At 55.5% G+C, this 25563-nt stretch overlaps 1 protein-coding gene across 1 annotated transcript in view; it reads right to left on the bottom strand.

Annotated features, from left to right (window-relative positions):
- The window catches only part of LRP1 (LDL receptor related protein 1), a 176487-nt gene that overhangs the window by 102432 nt on the left and 48492 nt on the right, over positions 1 to 25563 (bottom strand). The window contains exons 3-6 of the mRNA XM_054013207.1: positions 16466 to 16603; positions 8510 to 8629; positions 7565 to 7693; positions 6598 to 6861 (exon numbers count right to left, since the gene is read on the bottom strand). Coding sequence (XP_053869182.1) covers positions 6598 to 6861; positions 7565 to 7693; positions 8510 to 8629; positions 16466 to 16603 — 651 coding nt within the window. The remainder of the gene's footprint in view (positions 1 to 6597; positions 6862 to 7564; positions 7694 to 8509; positions 8630 to 16465; positions 16604 to 25563) is intronic.

Raw genomic sequence — 25563 nt, 5'->3', positions numbered from 1 at the left:
CAGAGGGAGAAGCAGTCCCCGGCTGAAGAGCTCGCAAGAGAAATAGACAAGACAGGAAACAGAGGCAATCGGTGCCCACGGACACGCCGCAGCTCAGAGGTGGAAACGGTACCCAAGTGGCCTGTTGAATGCAGTGTGCTGCCCCTAGACCGGGATGCGCCAGCCAGCATCGAAGCAACCGGCCCAGGAAGCTGCTAGCTTCATCTTGGAAGAGTAACGAGAGGCAAAGAGTGAACGCTCCCTCGAACGGGCGCTGTGAAGTCGACCGAGTGCTGCCGAGTGTCTGGGAGCAGCTGGAAGCATGCAGCCTGGCTTCAAACCACCTGCCCGAAACCTCCTGAAAGCAGATCGGCTCCGGCTTTGGGCGAAAACGCTGCAACTGAAGGAGAGCGTTAAAAAGAAGACGAAGAAGAACTTGGCTTGCAGAGATCCTCTCCAAGAGCCACTTAAAGCCGCATGTCGGCTGGCAGAGGCATACTGCTCAAAATCACATGCGTGACAGGGATGGGGAAAGAGTCTAAAGCACTCGCAAATCAGGCTCCTCTCGCAGCCCAACCCGGCCAGGCGGTCTTGCAGTTTCGGCGCTGGCCTGGGACGTAGGAGATGTAGGTTCCACTCCCGGGTGAGCTGCTGACACCTCAAGAGAAGTCACATAAGGCCAGGTGCTCCCGCCAGCTACATCCAGATAGCGAATTTCTCTAATCAAGACAGGCCCTGAAATGTATCCTTGGGCGTTCTGTATTATGAACTCAACCACCAGGGATACAGGCCATGCTACAGCGCTGCCAACTCTCACAGTATTTGGTAGGTTTGGGGCTCTTTTTTTTTTTTTTTTTTTAAAAACAAATCCCCATCCCTCAGAATTGCCTTATTGCATTAGGATCTCACCCCTCTCCCCATCTCGCTCTCTCTTATTATTATTAAATAAAAAGTTTCTAGCCCTCATGATTAGGGACGAAAGCTCAAAACCCAAAGGGCAAACAGAAACAACTCTCTTTTAAAAATAAATCTCACGGGTTTTAAGTCAAATCTCATGATTTTTGGGGGACAGGGCAGGGCCTCGATTTGCACTATATCGCTGGCTCCTCTGGAAAAAGAAGGGGGCAGATTGGCTTCAGCATCTTTCAGCCATGATCACTATGAATTATTTGTATTGCTGTAGCACGAAGCAGCCCCAGCCACAGACCAGAGCCCCATTACGTCAGGAGCTGTACAAACACAGACGTGCAGTCTGCAAGGAACCTGTCAAATGTGCCAACGCAGCAGTGTGTCACCAGGGATTTTATTTTTAAAGGGGACAGGATGAGAATGAAGTGGCTTGGGCCGTGTGCCGCTAACCCAGCCCGCACCCTGAAGATTCACAGATTATGAAGTAGAGGGACCAGTCCCAACTGCGTAACACAAGCCACAGAAATTTCAGCTGGCCATTCCTGCAGCCTATCCAACAACTTGCAATTCCCTGCTACTGCACTGGAAGTTCCCCCTTCACACCATCTCTCTCTCTCTGTCCCTCAGTGTCGACAGGGCAAGACTTGTGTGATCCTTGAAAGGAAAATTAGTCCCTGGGTGTGCGATGGCTCCAAGGCACCTTGGATCTTCACGGAGTCATTTGGGGCAGCTGCGAAACCAGCTCCAGTGACAACTCTCGAGCCAAGCGTTGTCGTGCCGGCAGTCTGCGTTTGGAGCCACAAGCAGAATCATCACGCAGAAATTCATCTGTGCCCAGGGCATTTGGCTGAATAAAAAGTTAGCAGTGGAGGAAAACAGAAAGATCCGTGCACATGGGTTCCTGCCAACCTCTGCTGAGAGCCCTATCTCCTGCCATGCTAGTCACGCTAATCTCTCAGCAGAAAAACCATGGATGCGCAGCTACTATCGGAACCGGACAGACACAACTCATCATTCCAGCACAGCAACGCCAGCTGCGGGGCTGGTAATTCTCAACCCTTTAGCACTGGGATTTCCCCATCAGATGCTAACGCAAACCCCATTAGCAGTAGGCACTGGGGAAGCCAGACTCCTGCTGTCACTAGATAAATGCCATAAAGAGACAAGTAAATAAAGGAGCCACTAACTGGATTTACAGATCAGCTTTACTCTCCTGTAAGATAAAATCATGGTAAGACCAGATCCCTTAAACACAGAACAGCTTAGGCCCAGAAGGTAAAGGGAGCATTTATAACACTTTACATTCGATTTAAGCTTTGCATTTATAAACAAACCCTGGAAAGATTTCTCAGCAGAATTGGAAATTCAAACTGACGCAGGCAAAGCAGAAAGTGAAACTGACTTGTCTAGTTTCACAGGCCGAGACGAGTGAAATGCATAAGCCAAACAACCATCGGTGGTGCTGCCAACTCTCCTGATTTTATCACGCACCTTGCGCTGTTTGCAAAGGGTTTTGGCTTTTGTTTTTTTTAATTCCCAGCTGCTGGAGTCCAGTGACTACATGAGAATCGCAACTTCCTTTAAAATACATAAATAAAATAAAAGCTTCTCGTCCTCATGGTTACAGAGAAAAGTTTGGAAACACAAGCGAAACCCACAGCTCAGAAACGAGAAGTCAAATAAAAAGAACCCCAAATGTATTTATTTTTTTAAATCTCAGGACATCTTGGGAGCCAGACTCAGGAGCTCGGGACACTTGGGGTTGGAATCTTGCATCCATGACAAGTAGTAAATTATTGTTAAGCCTCACATGGGTTTTCTCCCCAAAACGTTGCATTATTCGTAGGTATTGCACATACACCCTCCTCGTCTCACCTCAACAGAGCTACTACATTTAAATCAGACTTTAGTCCGAAGCTCCAGCGTTACTGATTTTATTCTGAAAAGCCTCAATCAAATTTCTTATGTATAGTGTTTATGGCTATGTTAACAGGACGTAAGTGGATGTGATGCCACTGAAGTCCCTGGATTTGCACCTGCCATGAAGAGCTTGCAAGCGAAATAGACAAGAGAAGGCCTGCGGAGATGAAGCGACTTGTACAAGCTCACAAAGGGACTCACTGGCAATGCTGGAGGTGGAACGCACAGCCCCCACTCTCCCACTCCACTTCAACGCTGCAGTAGGAAGGCAACTGAGGAAAGGTGGATTGGAAACACACTCTGTTTTTCCTCCTGTCTTGACAGCATCCTGTCCGCTTGAGCGGCACATTCCTCTCCCCAAACGCAACTCTGAAGAAGATAGCTCTGGAAGAAGTCGGAGCACTCGGGAGGCCAGAAAGCGATCCGCCAAACGTCAGCCGTCATCTCTCACTTCCTCCTTTGTGCAAGTTACCAGCAGCAAAACAACACGAGCAAAACACCCCGCGACCTGCTTTAGATGAGCATAACTCAAGAGGGAAGTGCTAATTCCTGAAGAGAGACAGCTGTACAGAAAAAAGCCCAGCCCGCCGGTACCTCAGCCACCCCAGACACCGGGACTGCGATCAACAGCACACCTGCAACACCTGGGATTAAGCTGCTCGCAGACACCTTTCAGTAATTGCAGGTCTCCGCTACCATGTCTAACTGGGTAGATTGAGCCAGAAGCCGAAATCGTTGCAGGGCCCCAGGTCTCCGCCTTCTCAGCTCTCTGGGGTTATCACAGACAGTTAATTGAGGCTATGTATCGAAGCCTCCCTCTGGCAAGAGGAGAGACTCCCGGGAGATGCAAAGCAGCATTGGTCTTTACTCCCTCTGGGAGACTGATCGTGTTTTACACTAACCGAGCGCTTTTAGCAAACTCGCAGAGTATTACAAGCAAGAAATCCAGCACAGCACGGTGGGTAACGGTAATTCATCGGTGGAGAAACTGAGGCTCGGAAAGGGGAAATGGCACGCCCGCACAGCAAGGCAATGGCAAAGCCAGGAATGGAACCCAGGAGTCCTGTGCCCTGTGCGAATCCCATCCCCCAAAGGGGCATCAAGGAAAAAACAAATATATCTCCCTAAGGTATATATTATATATAATATTAATATTTAATATTATTATTAATGGAGATATCCTATCTCCTAGAACTGGAAGGGACCTTGAAAGGTCATCGAGTCCGGCCCCCTGCCTTCACTAGCAGGACCAAGTACCCATTTTGCCCCAGATTCCCAAGTGGCCCCCTCAAGGATTGAACTCACAACGCTGGGTTTAGCAGGCCAATGCTCAAACCACTGAGCTATTCCTCCCCCGGTCCTTCGGGTACTGCTCTGGCCCCATGACCACAGTAGCTAAGCACATCACAGTCTTTAATGCATCTATCCTGACAACCCCCCTCTGAGGCAGGCTGGTGTTATCTGAGAGATGGGGAAGCTGAGGCTCGGTGACTTGCCCATGGTCTCACAGCAACGTTATGGCAGAGCCAGGAATTAAACCCAGCGCTCCTAAACCCTAACCGCTGGCCCAGCCTTCCTCCGGCATGAACGGCTCACCAGACAGCTCTGCAGAGCAGTCAGCGCTCGCCATAGGCCTTCCTCTAAACCCCGAGTCTGCAACGAAATCAGTTGCTCCCAGCCACGCCCCTGACGGTGCATTTTTAGAAAAGCAGAAAAAAATCTAGGATTTCAGGAGCCGCTTCAGATTTCGCAACTGATTCAGTGTGGTCTGGTCTGTAGTCCAGAGTCAAATCAGCCCCATGAAGACAGGTCCCACCCGATTGACACGACAGACGCATGAGTCTGACCCAACACTGGCCTTCTCCCGCATGCCCTGCCACTGACCTGCTGGTTTGTCTGGCTAGTGCATCATCCTTCCTCTCCTGGGCCCTCTCTCCTCAGGGGTGCCCAAAAACCCCCACTAAACCATCTTCCCCACATGCAAACAAAGAGCAGGGATTGGTCTCCTCTTGCCTCATTTCAGACTGTCGCCTGCAAGAGCAGAGGGCGAGGCCACACACACACACACACACACACACACACACACACACACACCCCTCACCCACCCCACCCCCAAGTTGCTCCAGAGCACTCGGAAAGATCTTTCTCCTCCCCACACCCCCACTTTGCAGTAAGGGCTCAGGATTTCATCCCACTGCCCCAGGGCCCTAACTACGCTGCGGTGCCCTCGCAGGACCCTCCACACGAGGCCGAGGAGAAGGGCCGAACCCCTGGGGTTTTACTGCGGTGCAGAGATCAGTCCCCGGGAGCAAAAGCGTCGTTTTTAACGCAAGGCGTGGCTGGTCGGAGCGCCCCCAAGCTAGAAACGGGGCCCGGGCTTCTACTCCCCACAGGCCGGACGAAGGAAGGGGACGATGCCCACGTCACAGCTGGGGAAGAGAGGCCCAGGTGGGGCGCGGTATTTCCGAAGGAGCTAGATCCCCAAAGCCTTCTGCGAGTCACGTAACGCCAAACGCCACCGGGTGACTCGCACCATGGATCAGTGCTGGCAATGGCACCCAGCCCTCCTGAGTCACAGTCCCGGGCCTCCTGCCTCCTCCCACACCAGCTCCACTGGGCTTTGACGGAGCTTGACGCTGCGTGAGGAGGAGGAGAATGGAGAGTTTCACCCCCTCCCCTTCCCACATCGGGACAGACAGATTTCCTGCGGTTCCTCCCCCAGCAGCGCCCTGACCCCAAGCCCATGCACACTCTCCCATGGACTCGGCTGCTGCAACCAGGGCACCACAAGGGGGGGGGCGGAGAGGGGCAAAGCCCCCTCCCCCGTGCTCCCAGCACGTCCTCCGGCTGAGCGCTGCTGCAGGCCCAAAAGGCCTGTCCCCCGCCCCACCTGATTCCAACCCATAATCCCCCCACACCCTCCGCGTCTACCCCAATCTCCACCCTCCAAGCCCCTTGATCCTGCTCCACACCCCCAAGGCCCTAAACGCCAACTGCTGCCCCCCCCAACCCCGCCACAGCCTCCAGCCCAGCCCCCCAGCTTTACTGTTGATAAAACAACACTGGCCGGTACATTTTTTTTTAACCTGCAGCCTCCCCCCTGCTCGAGACCCCAAGCGGCGCCCCCGGCAACCAGTCTGGTTACAGCTCAGGAGACGCAAACAGAATTAAACCCACCATCTGCGACTCGCTGGCCATGACTCAGCCTCCCCCCACGGAGCTGCTTCCACTGGGGGAATTTCTGGGGTTTTAAATCACTACCTACGGCCAGAGCCGATTTAGGCCACAGAAGCACGGGGCTCAAATACAAAAACAACAAGCAACCAGGGTCGATTTTCCCCCCCACCCCCCACCCCGCGCAAGGAGCTGATCGATCCCGGGCCGACCTGCGCTCGCAGCTCATTGGAAACTGTAAACAGGAAGGGATCAAAGCAAAAGGGGGAGGAAGCTGCAGGCCCTTGGGAAAAAGCTGTTTTAAATCAACCAAATATTTTTCAACCAAATAGAGGAATGCTTATGACTGGCTTTAACGCAAGACGTTCAGGCCTTGCCGAGGATCCCAAGGGGAGTTAGACCCCGGAGCCCACTGGATTCCTAAGGAGCTTGTGCACCGAATTGCTTAAAGCTCCGGTGACTACCCCAGGCCAGACCCCCAGGGTCCCCCCTTTCCGGCCTGTTCCGGCGTGGGAAGGGTGCATTTAAAGAGGCGCAGACGCGGCAGCAGGAGGGCGGGGAGAACGGAGAGGAGCAAGGGGTGGGAGGGGCGAAAGCACCGAAGCGGCCACTCACGGTGCAGGCTGAGGGAGATGTTGATGGAGCGCTCCTCCACAAAGCCCTTCAGGTTGGGGATCTTGGCGCACTTGAGGATGGTCTGGGACGCGCTGTCGCCCACGTGGACCCAGCACACCGTGTCCTCGATGTAGTTGAAGTCCATGGCGGTGGTCTGCTTGGTGCTGGTGGGGATGATGTTGGGCACGGGGCCGCCGCTCAGGTAGGTGGCCAGGATGTTCTGGGAGTTGGCGATGAGCAGCACCGGGGGCCGGTCCACAGGCTCTGGAAATGGGCGGGGGGGGAAAGCCAGGGAGGATTAAGGAGGCAGCTGGATTCCTGCTCAATCTATGCCCCAGGCTCCAGCAGGGAACCCACAGCCTGACCCATGCAAGAGGGAACACGAGAGGACTGAATTTCCAATGCGGGGGGCAAAGGAGCCCCCACAGGAGACCGAGCTGTAACATGGGGAGTCACGATTCCCGACATCACCCGCAAAATATGCACGCTCGAGGCGGCCTGGTGGCTTTGCACATACACCAGGCCCCCCTGCAAGCACCTCGCACGCATGGTGTGGCCACCGGGTTACTCTGCACGCACACACACACACACACACACCCCTGGGTCACGTGCAAACAGGGCAGGAGTGCCACACACACTCTGAGGCTGCCGGGTCACTCTGCACACACACACACACATGCCTGGATCACGTGCAAACAGGGCAGGAGCACCACGCATGCTCTGGGGCCACCGGGTCACTCTGCACATGCACACACAGGCCTGGGTCACGTGCAAACAGGGCAAGAGCACCACACATGTTTTGGGGCAGTCGGGTGGCTTTGCACACGCACACACTTCTAGGTCATGTGCAAACACGGCAGGAGCGCCACGCACGCTCTGGGGCAGCCAGGTGGCTTTGCACGCATCCCCAGGTCCCGAGAGCTGGAGACAGGCGGAAGCCACGCCACGCTGCGAAAACACCACCTACCATTCTTCGCTTTGCAGGATCGGTTATCGGGCTGCAGGAGATAGCCCTCGACGCAGCTGCACGTGTAGGAGCCCTCCGTGTTCGTGCACGTCTGACTGCAGGTCCCGTAGATGGTGCACTCATCGAAATCTGCAGGGGAGGGCAAGAGAACAAGGCTGGGTCCCACAACTGTATCAGCTACCGGTGAGCCAGGGAAAGGACAGAGACCCCCAGTGCTTATGGTGGAGCAGCAGGGAACGGGACATGCGGGAGGAACACACAGCCCCACACACACCAGGGGAGTCTAATCGTAGGGTTTAAAGGCCAGAAGGGACCAGTGCAATCCTCTAGTCTGTCCCCCTGTGTAACCCAGGCCAGAGAATCTCACCCCGCGAATCCTGCAGCCGGCCCAGAACTTCCGGCTGAGCCAGAGCAGAACTTTAACAGACGTCGGCCGAGTGACAGCGAATCCGCCCCAGCCCTGGTGAAACGATGCTCTTCAAAATCCGCCCCTTTCACTCCAGTCTGAATTTCTCTAGCATCAGCTTCCACCCACTGGTTCTTACTGTGCCCTGCTCTCAAAACGCTCTCCCCCTCCTAGGGACTCAGAGCCTCTTCCTGATGCAGCCAAGGACACTGTTCCCCCTCATGGGGGCCGCCTGCTCAGTGCTCCAATGGGGGACCCCGGGGCGAAGGAATCAGTTTAATCCGTTGTGCTGCTCTGTCCTGGGCTACTACACAACCCCGCCACGTCACTGTGACACTCAGGATGGGATTTTCAAAGCTGTGGTATTCTAATGGGCGCTAAGCGTCCAAATCCCTTTGGAAGCCACCCCGCTCCCTACCCCCACCCCAGGCTGGCTGGTCACACGTGGCCCACTGAGCTGATGCTGCGCCCCGGCAGTCCTGTCCCCGCCCCCACCAGGGCTGGGTTCACAGGCTGCATCGTCCCCATCCGCCACCAACCTTTGCAGCTCTTCCTGTCCTCGGCCAGCTGGAAGGAGCTGTTGCAGTAGCAGGTGGGTCCGACAAGCGTCGGGACGCAGTGGTGCTGGCACCCCAGGGCTGAGCAGTTGGCCAGAAACTCTAAAGAAAGGAGACGGGGGGAGGGAGGGGAAAGAACGTCACTTCAGGGGTCAGTGGGCACTTCGGACATCTGGGCAGGCGACGGGAACAGCGAAGGTACCTGCTGTCCTTACCAGCCCCCCACCCCCCACAGCCCTAGCAGCATCCGCACTAGCGTGAGGGAAGGATGGGCTTATGGCCAGGACAATGCGCAGGGACTCAGGAGACCTGGGGTCCCGTTCCAGCTCTACCGCTGACATCTTGTGACACCTTGCACAGGTCACTGCCGCACGCGGCCCTCGGCTCCCCGCCTGCGAAAAGGGGAGAAGGACCCTGTTACAGGTACATCTACCCTGCACTCAGAGGTGCAATTCCGGCTCAGGCAGACAGACGTGGGCCAGCTTTTCCCTAGCCCGCCCAGCTAAAACTAGCAGCAAATGCATCAGAGGGCAGGCTAGGAATGCGAGCATATTCCCAGGTGGGCACGCATGGCCCCACCACCGTGGTTTCAGCGCCACTTGGCCGAGATACACCAATCTGTGTTGCAATGGCACCTGTGCAGTGTAGGCATATCCTGCAAGCTCAAATATTTTGCATGTAAAGATTTTCTGGGAGCTGGGGAATAAAAAGGAAACGTTTGATCGAAAGCAATGATTTCTAGGCAGGGTATCTCCCAGCTGGACTTTTAAAGACAACGGGCCCAATTCACCTCCACCCTGCGCCGTGTGTAGATGCTTCCACCAATGCAAACCAAGCGCAGACCGCTACCAGAAGAGCTGCGGTTTACACCGGTTAGACTGTAAGATCATCGGCGCAAGACCTGTGTTTTTGTTCTGTGTTTATACACACCTAGCATAAAGGAGCGGCTCAGGGAACACAGAAGTCCAGGGCAACGGAGAATCTGTCCCAAGGCCATCAGAACACCACAAGCCCGGAGACCGCCCGGAATACAGGTACAAACGTGGTCACCCAAGCCCAGGAAGGGAAGCAGCGAGGGAAAGGGCTGCGCGAGCCGCTTTGAAACAGTGACAGAATTTGATTCTGAAATATGAGTCACATTGTCTCTAACCTCAGCTGCATGGCTCAGCATTTCCTATTTAAAGGAGCCGGAAACTTAGCTCCTGCCACGCCTGTCCAGAGCGCACCAGCATCCCTCCTCGACCACATCCATTTCTCCAGGAGAGCTGCGCTGGGCCACCCACTCAGCCCCATGGGGCTCCGGAAACCCGCGTGCAAAGATGGAAGCAGAGCGCGACAGGGGGTGCGTTGAAGACACGCCCTAGCCCTGGTTCTGGGTTCTTGCTGCCTGGCCCGCAGTGAAATGTAAGCCCCATTGTGTGCATTCACTGCATGCTCCCCGAGATCACCTTAAACAACGCAAACAAGGGCTTCCCGTAGGGCCCTGCTGAGGTGGGAGCAGGACGCACCCTGCCCACCCAAAACCTGGCCCCTGGAATTAAGAAGCTAAAGGGCGCCGGTATCCCCTGTTCTTAGTTGCCCCTATCCTCGCACACCTCGACTGACAACCCCGCAGAACCTAGCACTGAAATGGGGCACGCTGGATGCTCCCGGCAATACATGCAACAGGGGGATCCTCCATTTGGGAGGGGTTTCCCACTGTTCTCCAGCAGGAGGACACTCCACTGATCTCAATGGGGGGAGGGGAGGAGGGAATTCCCCCATTGTTCTCCAGCAGGAGGATATGCCATTGTTCTCCGTGGGGGGGATTCCCCCATTGTTCTCCAGCAGGGGGATACTCCATTGTTCTCAGTGGGGGGATTCCCCCATTGTTCTCCAGCAGGGGAATACGCCATTGTTCTCAGTGGGGGGAATGGAAGGGAGGATTCCCATTGGGTGCTTAACTCTTTTGACACCCTGGCCCCCTCCTGGAGCAGAGAAAGAACAGAGCGGGGTGCAGCACCTGGTCCAATCAGGCAGCGGTCTGGACCATCGCAGCAAGGCCTCGGGAAGCTCTGGGGTGACCGTCACCGCGCCGTCTCCTCCCCAGACCGACCTCCCACCACCAAGCTCAGCAGGGAGCCAGGCCCTAGTCGGACTCGCCAGCAAAGGCAGGGAAAACACATCCCTGCCCGTCTATTAAGAGCCCCCCCGGGCAGGAGCTGGATGCGTTAAATATCCCTGCTCCTGGGAGGGGCCCGCCCCAAGTGTGTTAAACAGCTTCCAACACCTCCCCTGTGCCCAAGGCCTGGTCCACACTCAGAAGGTTCCTGCTCTGAACAGATGAATTTCTATCCACGGCTGAAATAAATGCTAATCAAGTGTCCATCTGCCCCGTGCTCCCCAATGCTCCGAGGTAGCCTGGGGCTGATGAGAAACGGAGCAGTGGCCCGGAGCACTCATCTGGCTGTGCCAATAACGACAGCTTCCCAGACTCAGCAAGGTCACGTAACCATAGAATCATAGAATATCAGGGTGGGAAGGGACCTCAGGAGGTATCTAGTTCAACCCCCTGCTCAAAGCAGGACCAATCCCCAGACAGATTTTTGCCCCAGATCCCTAAGTGGCCCCCTCAAGGATTGAACTCACAACCCTGGGTTTAGCAGGCCAGTAATGACAGGCCCCGTTACACGACCAAAGGGGGTAATTATACAGACATCCAGGCAATGCGCTGGGGAGACCTCAGCTCAGGTCCTGCCCGGCCCCTTTGTCTCTGCCGCGGATCCCCATCCGTAATGTGAGGATAATGGATCTGCCCCGGCTCCCCAGGGGGTCGTGAGGATAGACTGTGTAGCCCTTGATGAAAAGCAGGAGGTAGGTGTTGTTATATTTACACACAAAGCGAGATTCTCTGATAAAAAGGGGACAATAGGGGCCAGAATTCAGGCTCTAGATTAGCAAAATTTGCATGTATTAATGCACATTGTAGTCATGGGATGCAAACTGTCTACCCGTTTATAGGGAACCATATCTGGATCCTTCATGAATTGGTCTTCACATGTCTCTCTGAGGTCGGGCCGAACTACGGCCTGCACTTTGAGCTGAGGCAAAGAGAAATTAAATGCCTTTCCCAGGAAGCCTCTTGCAAAGCGGGGAATTGAACCTACAACTCCTAGCTAACAACGAACCACTGGACCATGCTCCATCTCACTAGCACGGGAGTGCATTGCACTGGTGCAAACGGCAACCCCTTGCGAACAGTCGTGCTTTTGAACCCCCATGCAACCCAGAAAGCTGCTCCACACAAGCAAAGCAAGAACAAAACGGACAGGCGTCCCCGGCCAACCCAGCAATGATAAGATAGGCTTCCACGCCCCAATTAACACACAAAGGCCTGGGATTGAGGCTTTGTGGCTGAAGGGACACTCATTGTGGGAAGCAGAAGAGCAATTCAGCCCACAAAGGTCTCTTTGTTTGAAGGGGTTTTTCCCTCTCCTGCCCAACGACGCCCTGGCTTGGAAGCGCAAAGCGGGATGAACTCGGGTCTGTATCAAATCCGTGTGCAAACTAATCTAAACGTGAACCTTGCCAAGCTGAGAAAATATGGCCGTTTTTCTCCGTGTTCCCCCTTTCGCAGCCCTCTCTCGGAGACCTCATGATCAAATGCATCCCACAGCTTGGAGCAGCTGGCTCCAGAAGTCTAGGAATGGGACATGGGCCCTTTCCCCTCTAGAGGGCGCCGGCTCCGATCCGGCCCCAGGGCAGGGGGCAGGCTGGCTCAGGGTGGTGGGGAATGGGGCACGGGGCCTTTCCCTTCTAGGGGGCACTGGCTCCAATCCAGCCCCAGGGCAGGGGGCTGGCTGGCTCAGGGTGGTGGGGAATGGGGCACGGGGCCTTTCCCTTCTAGGGGGCACTGGCTCCAATCCAGCCCCAGGGCAGGGGGCTGGCTGGCTCAGGGTGGCGGGGAATGGGGCACGGGGCCTTTCCCTTCTAGGGGGCGCCGGCTCCAATCTGGCCCCAGGGCGGGGGGCTGGCTGGCTCGGAGTGGGAAAGGGGGGAAGGGAGGGAGTCGGCACTTCAAAGCCAGTGCAGGTTATTAGTAACTGGCAGCCCCGTTCCAGGCTTAGGACAGAGCGTGGGAGAGGGTTTGAGATGCCATCTCTGCCCACAGCTCATTAAACACCCGCTGACCAGCACCCCTCTCCACAGAGCAACCCCGAGACCCAACTCCCCCTTCCTGCCCCTGGGGGACAGGACTGGGACGGGGCTCGCGTCACACCCGGGACAGTTAATTTGCAAGTACAGTACATTCAGGGCTGGGGAAGAGCGGTGAGGGGGAGGACGCAGGAATATAAATGGACGGCAGCAGCACGCCACCCACATCCCATAGTCCCCCTCCCTCCCCCCCCAAATCTGCACCCCCAGAAACCAGCACTGCAGAGCCCAGAGGTCACATTCTGTGGTTAAACAAACTGTTTGTGATTCTGAAAAGCCCCCCTGCCCCCAAACCACATCAAAATCAGATAGGAAATTTCACAACCTTTGGCACTAGGTCCCTGCAGCTCTTGCCAGGGTCACCAACAAAGTTCTGGGGGGGGGGACGACAACGTTTTACCATCCAAATCTATTCTGCTTTGTTTACGGGGGTTCAGAGGTCGAGTCCAGGTCAGGGAGGAAGTGGGGGGCTTTCGGGAAACCATGCCGACTAACCAGGGAGCAACGACCGGTTCCCATAGGATGCCTCCTGCCACCTTGACCAGAAGTGGGTGTGGAGTCAGGACGCTGAGCTGCATTGGAGTGGTTTGTAAACACTTCCTGCTGTGTGAATCTCACCCTGACATTCGGGGAAGGAGAATCTAATGCAAGGTCAGAACTGGAGCATGGGGGGCGGAGGGGGGTGTCAATTGCAAATTCCCACACTAGCCCAAGGACCCTGTTACAGCCAGAACTAAACATGTCGATATAAATCAATTTAGTTAATCCAGTCCACGCGTGTGTGTAGACGCTCTGATTCTGGTTTAAGGGCTGGTCTACACTATTACACCAGTGTAAAAGATCTCCTTGTTTCAGTGGGAGCTGATCGGCCTCCCATCAATCGATCTTTGGACTTAAATTGCTACAATTAGTGCAGGGTTGTTGTTTTTTTTAAAACAGGCATGACTCTCTTTTGCTCAGAGTTAAACCGAATTAAGCCTGGGTTACACTTAGAAATTTTACCAGTGTCGTGACGCCAGCTAGGGGGATGGTTTTATCTATCCCGCGCCTAGTCTGGCCACAGTTATACCAGGCTAAAGGTGCTTTCTATTGAAACAGCTCATTTCCCCTTTATCCCGGTTTAACACCAGCCAGCCTAGCATGTGTCACCACTTTACCTAGACCCGGACAGTTCTAGCAGACCTACATTCCAGAGCGGACAAAGTTGCAGGAGCAGTGTGGACGCAATCCATTTCTGATCCATCTACCACAGTGCAAGGGCCAGCAAAGGAAAGCCACGCCGGCACCGTTTACCCTCTTTGGCACAGCATATGCCTAAAGTTCACATTTTGCTTTTGCCTGGGGAGGTCACGGCCCAGGCTACGGTCCCCAGGCCAGTTGGCTGTCTAACACACAGCGGGAGGAGCGCCCTTTCCCCTGGCAAAAACAGTAAAGATTTGCTCACAATCCCGCTCTAAATCCTCTGTGTTATGCGTATGCAAGTTTAATAAGCCGGGTGGGCCAGCTGACTCGTTCACATGGTCTATCGGCTTTGCAGGGCATTTGGCAGGCCTGCATGTTCATTTCAGAGCCTTCTCTCTCGGCTCAAGTGCCACATGCACCAAAGAAAACCCCAACAATATTAGGGTTTTCATTTTGTTTGTTTGTTTTTGTTTAAAAGGACGCTGTTCCGGTGGAAACAGTGCCGCTACAATTCCAGCCCTTGGGGATTTTTAAAAGCACAGTCAAGGTTTGTGGCTCCCACTTCTCTGCTACCAGGAATAGCCTGTTCGAAGGTTGCAGCTGGGATCTCTGCTTCTTTACCAGCCAATATTTCTTCCCTCCCTCTGCTGAGTTTGCCCCTCCCTTGGTCTGTTATCGGAGGGTTGCTTGTGCACTGGGAACTGCCTGCAGGCTGGCGTGCCAACGTTAGGTTAGAGAAGAGCGTGTAGGTCTGCTAGTGATTTTCCCAAAGTGACTGTGGGGTTTAGGAGCATGTGGGAATCATACCTCTAAATCCCCTAGACAAAAGCCTTGGCCCCTTAGCTTATCGTCTCAGGCCCAGGGAAAGGAGAATTATCATCAGAGTGGAGATCAGGGCATCCGTTCAAGGCAGTGAGGTGTGCTGGTTAAGGCCTAGGAAACCCGAGTCCTAGTCCAAGCTCTGCCACTGATCAGCTGTGTGACCTTAGCAAGCCTCATCGCCTCACTGGGCCTCAGTTTCCCCTTTCATCCAAGGAGGAGCGATTCTCTCCACTGTGGGAATTACTGGGTGCAATTCCGTCTCTTGCATGTGGCAGGCCAGACTCCAGCAGCAGAGAGGGAGGGTGGCCCAATGGTTAGTGAGCTAGTCAGGAAACAAGGCCTCAGCTCTGCCACAATCTCCCCGTGGGACCGCAGGTATGTCACTTCGCCCTTCTACGCCTCAGTTTCTCTATCTGTCGAATGGGGGTAACAATCCTGCCGTGCCTCAGGGCTGGGCCAGGATAAACACGCTAGAGAGGGCAAGGGGCTTGGGAGTGCCTAAGAGACACAGACTAGCTGACTGCAGTGGGTCCCGCAGGGCTACCACTGAGCACTGGAGAGGAAAACTTGGCTTTTTAGTATCCTCCTCTGAGAGCTCCTGCAAGTGCCGAGCGCTCCCAGCACCTGCTCGGCTGCGTGCCCGGCTGCAGTAGGTGTAACCCAATGTCAGACAGAATTAACCCTCCCCACTTCACGGATCCAGCCACTGATTAGCCCTCTCGCCCGCCCCAGACTTGTTGAGACACTGTACAGGGGCGTGGGTGGTTTTATAAAAGGAATCTATACAAATAGCTGGGAGGACACATTCGGGCCAGGGAGCCGGGAGGAGACGCTTATGCAAAGGGGAATGTTCCCGGGTGCCTGAACAGGCGGTTCATAAAGGGCAACGGGGACACGGTGGAGAGAGCTGGGACTCCAGAGCCTTGGGCTCTATGCCCACCTCTGCCCCTGACCTGCTGGGAGACTTTGCACAAGTCACCTCCCTGCTCTGTGCCTCAGTTTCCCCCTCTGGAGACTGGGAATAACGATCTTGAACTCCCTGGGAAAGTGCTAGGTAAGAGCTAGGCATCCTCCGTATAAGCAGCAGGGACTCTGTACTTGTATCTTCGGTACTTAGCTGGCACATCTGAGCACCTCACAACGTTGAACGTATTCAGCCTCCCACACCCCCGTGGGGCAGGGCTGTGGTCCCCACGGTTCTGAGGGACAGAGACTGAGTGACTTGACCAAGAACGCACAAGGAGTCGGTGCCAGAGGCAGAGACTGAACCCTGGTCTGCCAAGGGCCAGGCCAGGCTAGGTTTTTCCCAACAGGAGGTAGCAAGACCCCCGGCTAAGGAGGAAATCAGAATCTAAACTCAACCCAAAATCCCTGCGTCTCCTTCCGCTCAGCGGAGAGTGCAGCTATTTAACAGCCTGACCGGACAGGAACAATCAGCATTTTTCCTGCAGGAGGGAACCTTCAAGTCCTCTAACCCACAGCCCCCAGGACTCGTTGACAGTGCTGGGTCGGGGGTCGCACTGAGGTATCTCCACCAGTGCATCGCTCTTGTGCGAACACGCCACACGTGGGGGCCAATCACTTTCTACCGGGGCCACGGCCTGTGGCTTGGGGTCGGCGCTGACGCAGCCGTATTAGTGCAAACAGCCGGTGTGGAATTTCCCCCCACCCCTGACAGTGGAGTCTCTCAGCCCAGAGGGAGGTGGGGGCTGCCCCGGGGACCCGCCGGCACTCCCCTACCCCGGCAGTGCGACCCCTCGTCCGAGCCGTCGAAGCAGTCCTGCAGGCCGTTGCATAGCTTGCTCATGGGTATGCACAGCTCCGTGCCCAGGCAGTTATGTTCATTGGGTTGGCACCGCGACACCTTGCTCTGCGGACCTGGAAGAGAGCAGAACACAAGAGAGATTCAGCCGAGAAGGGAAGGGAATCGCTCGTCAGCATCACCGCAACGCCCGGGAGCTGCAGCGAGGACCGGGGCTGCAGCTGGGCCCAGCCCATGCAAGCAACGAGAACCCAGCCCGACAGCTCCCCGAGCCAGGGGCCGGATCCCTCCCCTCCTCCCGGCGCCCTGCCACTCCCCCCAGTGCAAAAGGCCACGCTCGCATTTCACACCCACTGGGCTCTGATGCAAACACCTGCAGGTGGCACAAAGCCACAGACAACAGGAGCCGAGGGAGAACCCTGCCATTTCCAAGACAGGCCTGGGGGATGTCTACGCTGCAGGTTTACTGCATGTTCTTACCCCACACACACCAAACCCTCCCATGCGTGTAGAACCCGTGCTCACGTGCATGACTGAGGCGTGGGACAAGGAGACCAAACTGCATTTGTTTCCAATGAGACTTAAGTGCTACTGTCACGTGGCTGCTTTTGAAAATCAGCCCCCCGTGAGTCTGTCTACACTGCACACAACCCCGGGCTCCGATTTGAGCCCAAAGCCCCCTTCCATCTACACCCAAATCTCTCTGCCTTGGGCCCGCGAGTCCCCTGGGCCCAGGCTCTAGGACTGGCCAGGCAGAGGGGCCAAGCCCCTTGTTTTGCAGTGTGGACGCAGCTTGGGCCCAGGTCCTGAGAGTCTCCCAATGCTATCCCACAATCCCACGGGCCAGCACTCCTTGGGGGGACCCATAGCTGGGGTCTCCCGTCCAAAGCGCTGCCCCAACCCCACCCGGCTTCACTCCCGAGATCCAACAGATACACCACATCAGACAGCCTGGCTCAAACTCCCAGGGGACGGGGCGCAGGTAATGCAGCCACACAGGGTGGGTCTCGCCTGGGCTCCTCCGCGCAGGGACGTGCTGAGAGGGGCCGGACTTGCAAGGACCCAGGGCAAAGGGAGAGACCAGATTAACGGCGGTGGAGGGGGCCAGTGCCCTGGGCTGCAGCTTCAGCCTCCAGCGTCTCCCTACCCCTGCTGGCATCTGTGTAGATATTTCACCCCGGTAAGGAAACACAAGCCACTGATCACACAGCACTTTACTGACCGGCTCGTCAAACACAGCAAACTTCTCCCTCCTTCCCACGCCACACTCCCTGGGCCAGCGTCACCCAGCCTCCCGCAGCCGACAGGGCCAGTCAGCCGGCTCCTTCCTAGAGCCCGGGACACACGTCTCGAAGCTGCCCAGGGCAGGCCAGAACGGGCACATCCACAGGGTTCCAGATGTGCCCACTCCCCCCCGAACGGGGACCGGACAGGAAAGGGAGCCTGCCTCACGAGCAAGGGAACCCAAGGGGCAAGGAAGCGCCCAGCGATGGGTGCCTTGTGGGGTTCCCTGGCTGGGGCAGCCCCTCCAGGGCTAGATCGCCCCCTCGCATGAACCACCCTCAAATAGTCTGTGCCGAGCGCTCAGTACTTCTGGGGGCGGGGGGAGCGGTTTCTAGGTCCCTCTCTAGCAAAAAGTTATATTTTTCCTCCCTGCTGGTCGCAGCACCCAGGGGAAAATGCCCCTCTGAAGGAGCTGGGATGGCACATCTTATTTTTAGCCTCATCTTGGCATCAGAAGATGGGCAGAGCAGAGAGAATCTTTAACGAATAGCTCATAAAACCACTTCCTCATCAGCCCAAGGACTGAACCACCTTCATTCCAGCAGCGTCGCATGGGCTGTGATTAGCACTGCATCCTACCTTAGGGACTGCCCCGCCAGCACAGGACCCGACCCCGACACAGCCTCCCGGAGAGATGGGGACAGATCATTATTCCCATGAGGAAAGAGAGAGACGTGCCCAAGGTCACCCCGGGAGAGCAAAGAATTGAAGGCAGGTCTCCAGTTCCCCTAAGCAGCTGTGCTGTGCCCTCTCTCTTTCCCCGCAACAGCAACAGCCTCCCACGCACTGCACCGCCATGGCCGCTCCGCTTGAGGGTGGAATCCTGCACCAGGAGGAAGAGAATCCAGCACCTGCAAGCGGTCTGGGCCCAGCGGGGCACCCGGGCTCATGAACAAAGCCAGCGAGTAGGGCTGACCGCACAGGGAGGCGACCCACCCAGTCAGACGGTGCCATTTTGACCGCCATTTTGCAGAGCAGCGTAAACGCAACCGGGTGCTTTACAACCACAGAGGCAGTCCCCGCCCCAGCCGGAGGGGGGGACGCGGGAGATCAGCTCAAGCACAGAATAGGGACGGCCGTCGCTGCAGGAAGTCATGGAGATGCATCGTGGGAAGAAGGTGCGACGTAGCAGGGAGGGGAAAGGGGACGTGACGTCCCTGTGGAGTGGGACATGCAGGAACTGGAGTTTCCCCGCATTGACACACGCTTTCTCCTTCGCTGCAGATGCACTCGCTAGCTGAGGGTGCATCTGAAAGTCATCCGCTTGAGCTGATGGGCTAGCGACTTCGGCCAGGGCAAGGCCTCTGCCAGCCCCAATCCCTGGGGGAACAGGGTCTGTCTAGGCCAAATCTCATTCCAGGCACCCAGTTAGCAGCAGCGAATGGTGCAGGGAACTCGGGAGAAGGGGCGTTGATTTGGTTTTCATTTTGTTTTGCTGAGAAGAGCAGAGCCTCGGGGTGGAACGGGCACTAGGGGAGACAGGGGGTAGGAGACGCACAGACACGCACTCCTCTTCTCACAGAGCCGGCCTCCCGCCTGTATTTTTCCTACCCCTGAACGAGCTCTGTTCAGCATAGGTCCTAGACAGAGGCCTTCGCGCATCTCCCTGCCCTCCAGCCTCACTCGCACCGGCTACGAAACCGCCAATTATCACTTGGCGACTCGACAGGGAAGTTCGGACCCAGCGTGCCAAGCTCCCAGCTAACAGCAAAACCGAGAAGCCATCAGAAAAGCTCAGGCTGTGATACACGGAGCCCCAGGCCACAGAAGCAGGAGAACATTTCAATGCCACGAGGAAAGCGAGTCAGGAACATGCAGCCCCAACAGCTCTTTGCAAGAATACCCTGGCTTCTAAGGGGGCAACTTTTATTCCTGTTTGTTCTGGTTGCAGTGACTTTAAAAGGCCGCCCATTAGGAATAATTCTGTTTATCCGGCCCCTCCGGTTTCTATTTGGCCTAGTGGGTTAGAACAGGGAGGGGCTGGGAGCTAGGACCCCCTAGCTCTGAAAGGGGAGAGGGATTTCGTGATTAGAGCAGCGAACAGGGACCCAGGACTCCTGGGTTGTGTCCCAAACTCTGCCACTGTTTGTCTGTGCCTTTCCGGCTCCTTTCCCTTCTGGAGGAAGGCGGTTTGGTTTATAACCACGCAACTCACTAGGTTAAGAGCCTTCTTAACAGCAACTACACAATAGCTTTTGTCTCTAAAGAGAGCTCTATCTAAATAAACCCACTCTCCTAGGCTCAGAATAATTGCAAATTAAGGGTTAATTAGCCGTGTTTCCAAACAGATCAAGGGAAGGCACCCAAAGGAAGCACACAGTCCATCAGTCAAAACCGATCTCCCTGCCCATTATCCCTGTGGAAAGAGCAGATCAACTACTTATCACAAATGGGGCAGGATTAATTTACAAGCCACTTTGTTTCCCTTCAACCGCCTTTGCTCGTTAATAAATGAGCCAATTTATTACATGTGACAAGCTTGTGGTACACCCCAAAGGGCTGAATTAGACATGAATTTTTAACCTCAAAAAACCACTTGAAAAGCAGCAATTCTTCCCCCCACAAATGCAGCCTGTAATTGATCTGGCACCAGCCCAAAGACACAGAAAAATGGGAAAAAGCTACAAGTGAAGAGATAAGAGAGCACGGAGTGAGGACTGGGGACTTCACAAGCTACATGGCTGGAGTGTCGGGGACGGGAAGGCACATTCAAATAAAACCCACTTGGGCGACTAGGTTAAAGCCCCAACCCCAATTCTTATGATTTAGCATTCAGAGTGCAGCCCCGGGCCTGGGTCAGGCCGCCACTGTGCTAGGAGCTGTACAAACACAACAAAAATAGACAGCCCGAGCACCCAGGAGCTCACAGCCGAAGGCCTGGCCTGAACACAGGTTTCACGTGACGGTGACAGGGGTGCATTTTCAACTAAAAGGACCACCCCGTACAACGCCTAACGGAGATGCACTTAGACTGGTCTAACAATGCTTTATCCTGGTCTAGCTCCCCTTCCCTCTCTACAGTTAGTGATACCAATATAAACACTTTTATACTGGTATATCTGTGTCCACACAGGGCCGGGCCGCCTCGGACCCATCAGGAATGCGGGGAGGAAATGCTCCTGCCCTCCAGAACCCGCATGGCGGCAGCCGCCGCCCGTGAACGTCGCCGGTTAGAGTCCAGGGGGAGGATGAGCTTCGCTTTGGGACGGCGCACTGAGCTGGGACTCCGCAGACCTGGGGTTGATCCGTGGCTCTGCTGCGTGACCCTGGGGAAGTCACTTCCCCACTGTGTGCCTCAATTTCCCTGCCCCGCTATGTGCCTCAGTTTCCCTTCCCCTCTATGTGCCTCAGTTTCCCTTCCCCTCTCTTTGTCAGTCTGGCCTAGCTGCGAGCTCTTCCAGGTAGGGATTGTCTCTCATGACGTGTCTGTGCGGCCTCTAACACAACAGGGGGGACCCTGATCAGAGAGGGGGCCTCCAGAGGCTAGATAATACACAATAACGTGGAGGGAGGGGGGCACATTCTGCTTCCAGGCCCAAGCAACTGTGTGGGGGGGGTGCGGGGGGAGGGAAAGAGACACGTGGAACCCAAGGCAAGTTTGTCAAAGGGGAGGAATCTCGGGAAAATCCACTCCAGGATCTCGCATATGCCTCTAGTTAATTTCAACGAATCTCCCCCTCTCCTGCCTCTCTGAGCTGCCAGGAGCAAGCAGTGAGGAGAGAGGAACCGTCTGGGGGTGCCGCTAGGAACAATTCAGGGTGCAGCCTCGGGCCAATCCAAAGCAGACATACACCACGACTTTGCCCCTACATAGCACCTACCGCTCGAAAAAGCCTCAAAGAAACTAAGGGAAAGACTCCGCATCCAGGAATACCTCGATCGGTAACATCCCTACAGCAGCTGGGGGAAAGGAGCCCCGGGCGTCCACGGCACCAGTGAGCAGGGATTAGAACCCAGGAGTCCTCACTCCCTGCCCCTGGCCGTACCCACCAGACAGCGGGTCAGTTTCCTCGGCTGGTACGCACTGGCATAGATCCGCCGCCTCCCGGGGCGCCGCCCGTTTTATACCAGCTGAAGACCTGGTCCCATCTCCTCCCTGAACGACTCCAAACCGGCGGCCGAGGATTTTCATTGTGATGCGCCAGGGCGCCCAGGAGCGCACTTAGCATCAGTACGCTGGAGACGCAAGCGAGCAGAGAGCCAAGATCTTCCATTTTTGGGTGCTTGCCTGAAGATGCCTTAAAGGCAGCTGAAATTCAGAGGGCCCTTTCTGAAAACCAGCCCCGCTGACAGATTCACATTGATCATTCACTGCCCCGCAGCGCGGGGGGTGGAGACAAACGCATCTCTCCCGACAGGAACTGTCACCATGCAGACACCAGGCCCCCACGGCTGCGGAACAGATAAAAGCAGCAGATAAAAGCAGCGCGCTCTGCATGCACCAGACCCATTTGACCGATGTGTCGGCAGCTAAGCGGGGCTGTGGCATCAACAGGGAAAACCTTCCACACCCTGCTGCAGTGTCTCAGGCCGGCCGGGAGTCCCTTAGTCCCTTTTATTACCATTGTGTCTCATTAACACATTCCTTTTTGTTATCTGTATTAACAACGCTCTTATCAGTAGCTCTCACAGCACTTTACAGAGGAGGCTGGTAGTCTTATCCTCAGAGCTGCGGAAACTGAGGCACGGGGAAGTGACTTGCCCAGGGGTGAAGCCAGGAATCGAACCCAGCTCCCCCGGAGCCAGTCCAGTGTTCTACCCACTAAACCACACTGCCCCTGCAGCAAGCTTTGGGTAAAATGTTCAAAAAGCACCCAAAAGTGGCATAGGCACCTAAGTCCCATAGGACTCCAGGGGACTTAGGAGCTTTTGAAAATCTGACCCCTCCCCTACACAGAAGAGTTGCCCCAGTTTAACTTAAACCAATTAAACCAGTACAAACTCAAAGGGGACTCAAAGGGGACCACTCCCATGCGTAGAGTTAAGCTTCCCCAGCTCTCCGTGCACAGACAGTATTTCACCAGCCCTTGACACCCTAGGAGTCTGAGTCTGCAATGCAAATGGTGCTGTGTCACTCCCTGAGGCTGCAGGCAGAAGCCGCCCTTGCAAGCCCAGGCTTTAAAACAAATCACTCTCCTTGCCAGCAAGATAAGGAGGATGCGAGTCGGCTGAAGCCCCCGGTGCCAGACTGGCGTGAGAAAAGCCCCTCTGACAACCTCAAAAGATAGGGGCTTCTCAGCCCCTTGCACGCGCTGACAGCTGAGACGCTGCTCATGCTCGCTCCGTCCGGAGCCGATGTAAAGCAAGCAGGAATCCCTAGTAATAGCCCCGGGTGCGCGCAAGTGAGGCTGGACCGGGGGCAGGTTGACAAGAGGCTGCAGGACAAAAGCCGCAGCCACTTTCATGCAAGGCAGCTAACAAGTGCAACCGGCCGACAGAGCTCCCAGCTGAGCAAGGCCAGGCCAGGTCCTCAGCTGGGGTAACCCAGCCAGTGAAGCCACTTGGGATTTGCACGCACTCACACACGCACACCCCCCACAGCAGCTCTCTCTCACTAAGCGTTTGTAAAACACCGACCACCATAGGACCCCGATTTCAATTGGGGCCCACTCAGGGATGTCTTCTCTGCAGGGTTAGCGCAGGGTATAACCTGGTTTTTGCCCCGTCCACACACACACACACACACACACACACAAACACACACACACACACACACACACACACCTCTAGCGTCCGTGGTGCTGTCAGCTCCAGCTGGCAGGTGGGTCAATTGCTGCTGATGCCGGAGTGATGCAGCGAGGATGGGACCGGTTTGAGTTACAACTCACCCACGGCCAGCGCTAATCCCATCGCTCTGCGTGTAGCTGGCCTGCTGCTTTGCAGTGTGATCCTGCTTAGGGTGTGTCTTCGCTGGAGGGGTGGACCTGTTCTTAACCCACGGTAGCTAACTGGGGGTAAAACAGCGATGAAGACACGGCAACTCGGGTTAGCAACTGCAGTCCAACCCAGGCTCCTCAGTGGGCGTGAACTCAACCTCCTCACCCAGGTCACCCAATAGCTTCCCTGCTATTTTAACCCAAGTTGAGAAGACCCCTTTTTCTTTGCTGCAGTGAAGACACGCCAGCGCGAGCGAGGGCAGAGCTAGTGGAGTAACTTGAGGGCAGCACCACGACCCCCCCCATCCTGGTCCTGGTGGTGATGTCCATGAGGTGCTCCCACGACACACATCATGGAGAGCGGAGACGCAAGGGGTTTTCAAGCGCCAGAGAAGGGCCTTTCCCTGTTCCCCCTGACACTCAGGTTGTTTTATTTATGTTGTGATTTAAAGGGCTCCTGTTTATCTTCAGTCAGCTCGTAAAATAAACTGAACGGAGCCCAAGCCCGGCAACCGCGACAAGAGGAATTCAGCAAATCACCTTAAAAAAAAGGACACCAATTTTTTGTACATACCCCCAAGAGGGCAGAATAAGGGTATGTCTATACACATAAGCACCAACGCTGGGGTGCTCCAGGCGGCTGGAGCACCCAAGGGGAAAAAATGGTGGGTGGAGCCTCCCCCAATCATCTCCCGCCCGCCGGCGGCCCCGCAGATCAATGCCTCCCCCCACTCCCTGCGCCTCCCGCCTGCCGCAAACAGCTGGGGGGGAGCAGGGACTCAGGGTGCTATGGGGAGGGGGCGGAACTAGGCAGGAAGAGGTGGGGCGGGAAGAGGTGGGCGGGGTGGGGCTTTGGGGGAAGGGGGCGGGGCCTGGGGTCGAGCACCCTCCGGACGTTTGAAAAGTTGGCGCCTGTGTCTACACACACAGCGCTGCAGCTGTGCTGATCCTGGTGCATCACGCCAGCGCGTCTGGTGAAGGTGCCGTATGCCGACAGGAGAGAGCTCTCCCGTTGGCCTAACAAACCACCTCCGCGAGCAGCCGAAGCTTTGTCTGGGAGAGAAGCTCCCGCACCAACATTGGGCTGTGCACACGGACGCTTACCTCAGTGTAACTCATCTCGCTGGTGGGGATGGGAATATTCACACCCCGAGCGACCTACCTTTTGCTGACTTGGCTTCTGTCTACACTGCAGCCTAAGTCTTCTCTGGTGGAGGGATGTGTGGGGGGGGGGGAATTAGCTCATGTTTGCACAATCTTTTGAAGACGTAAACAGCTGCGTAAGTGCCAAATATTTCCAGTTTGCTACCGGGAGTCACATTTTTACCTTGATCGCTGTGGGAATGCTAGGACAAGCTAGCTCAGGGTTCACGCTACCGACAAATCACATGCTAGTCAATGGTATGACACAACCTACAAGTCTCAACCGAGATCCGGGCCCCACTGTGGCAGGTGCTGTACAGTGGTTTGCTGTCAAATGGGGAGACGCATGTAGTGCGGTCCCACAGGGTGTGCCCTGGATCCAGTACCAGTCAATATTTTCACTGATGACTCGGAAAATGCATGTAAAATTTGTGGATGACACCAAGCTAGAAGGGGTTGCGAGCATGTCAGAGGACAGGATTAGAACTCAAAAGGACCTTGACAATTTGGAGACTTGGTCTGAAATCAACACGATGAAATGTAATAAAGACAAGTGGAAAATCAAACGCACAAATACAAAGTGGGGAATAACTGGCTGGGCAGTCGTACTGCTGAAAATGTCCTGAGGTTCCAGTGGATCACAAATTGAACACTAGCCAACAATGCGATGCACTTGTGGGAAAAGGACAATACTAACAGGAGGGCCGTATGTAAGACTCGGGAGGTAACTGTCCCGCTCTACCAGGCACTGGTGAGGCCCCAGCTGGAGTCCC

The sequence above is a fragment of the Malaclemys terrapin genome, chromosome 23 (assembly GCF_027887155.1).
Source record: "Malaclemys terrapin pileata isolate rMalTer1 chromosome 23, rMalTer1.hap1, whole genome shotgun sequence".
Taxonomy (NCBI): Eukaryota; Metazoa; Chordata; order Testudines; family Emydidae; genus Malaclemys; species Malaclemys terrapin.
The sequence above is the reverse complement of the archived record's forward strand: the minus strand, read 5'-3'. Positions and strand labels throughout refer to the sequence as shown.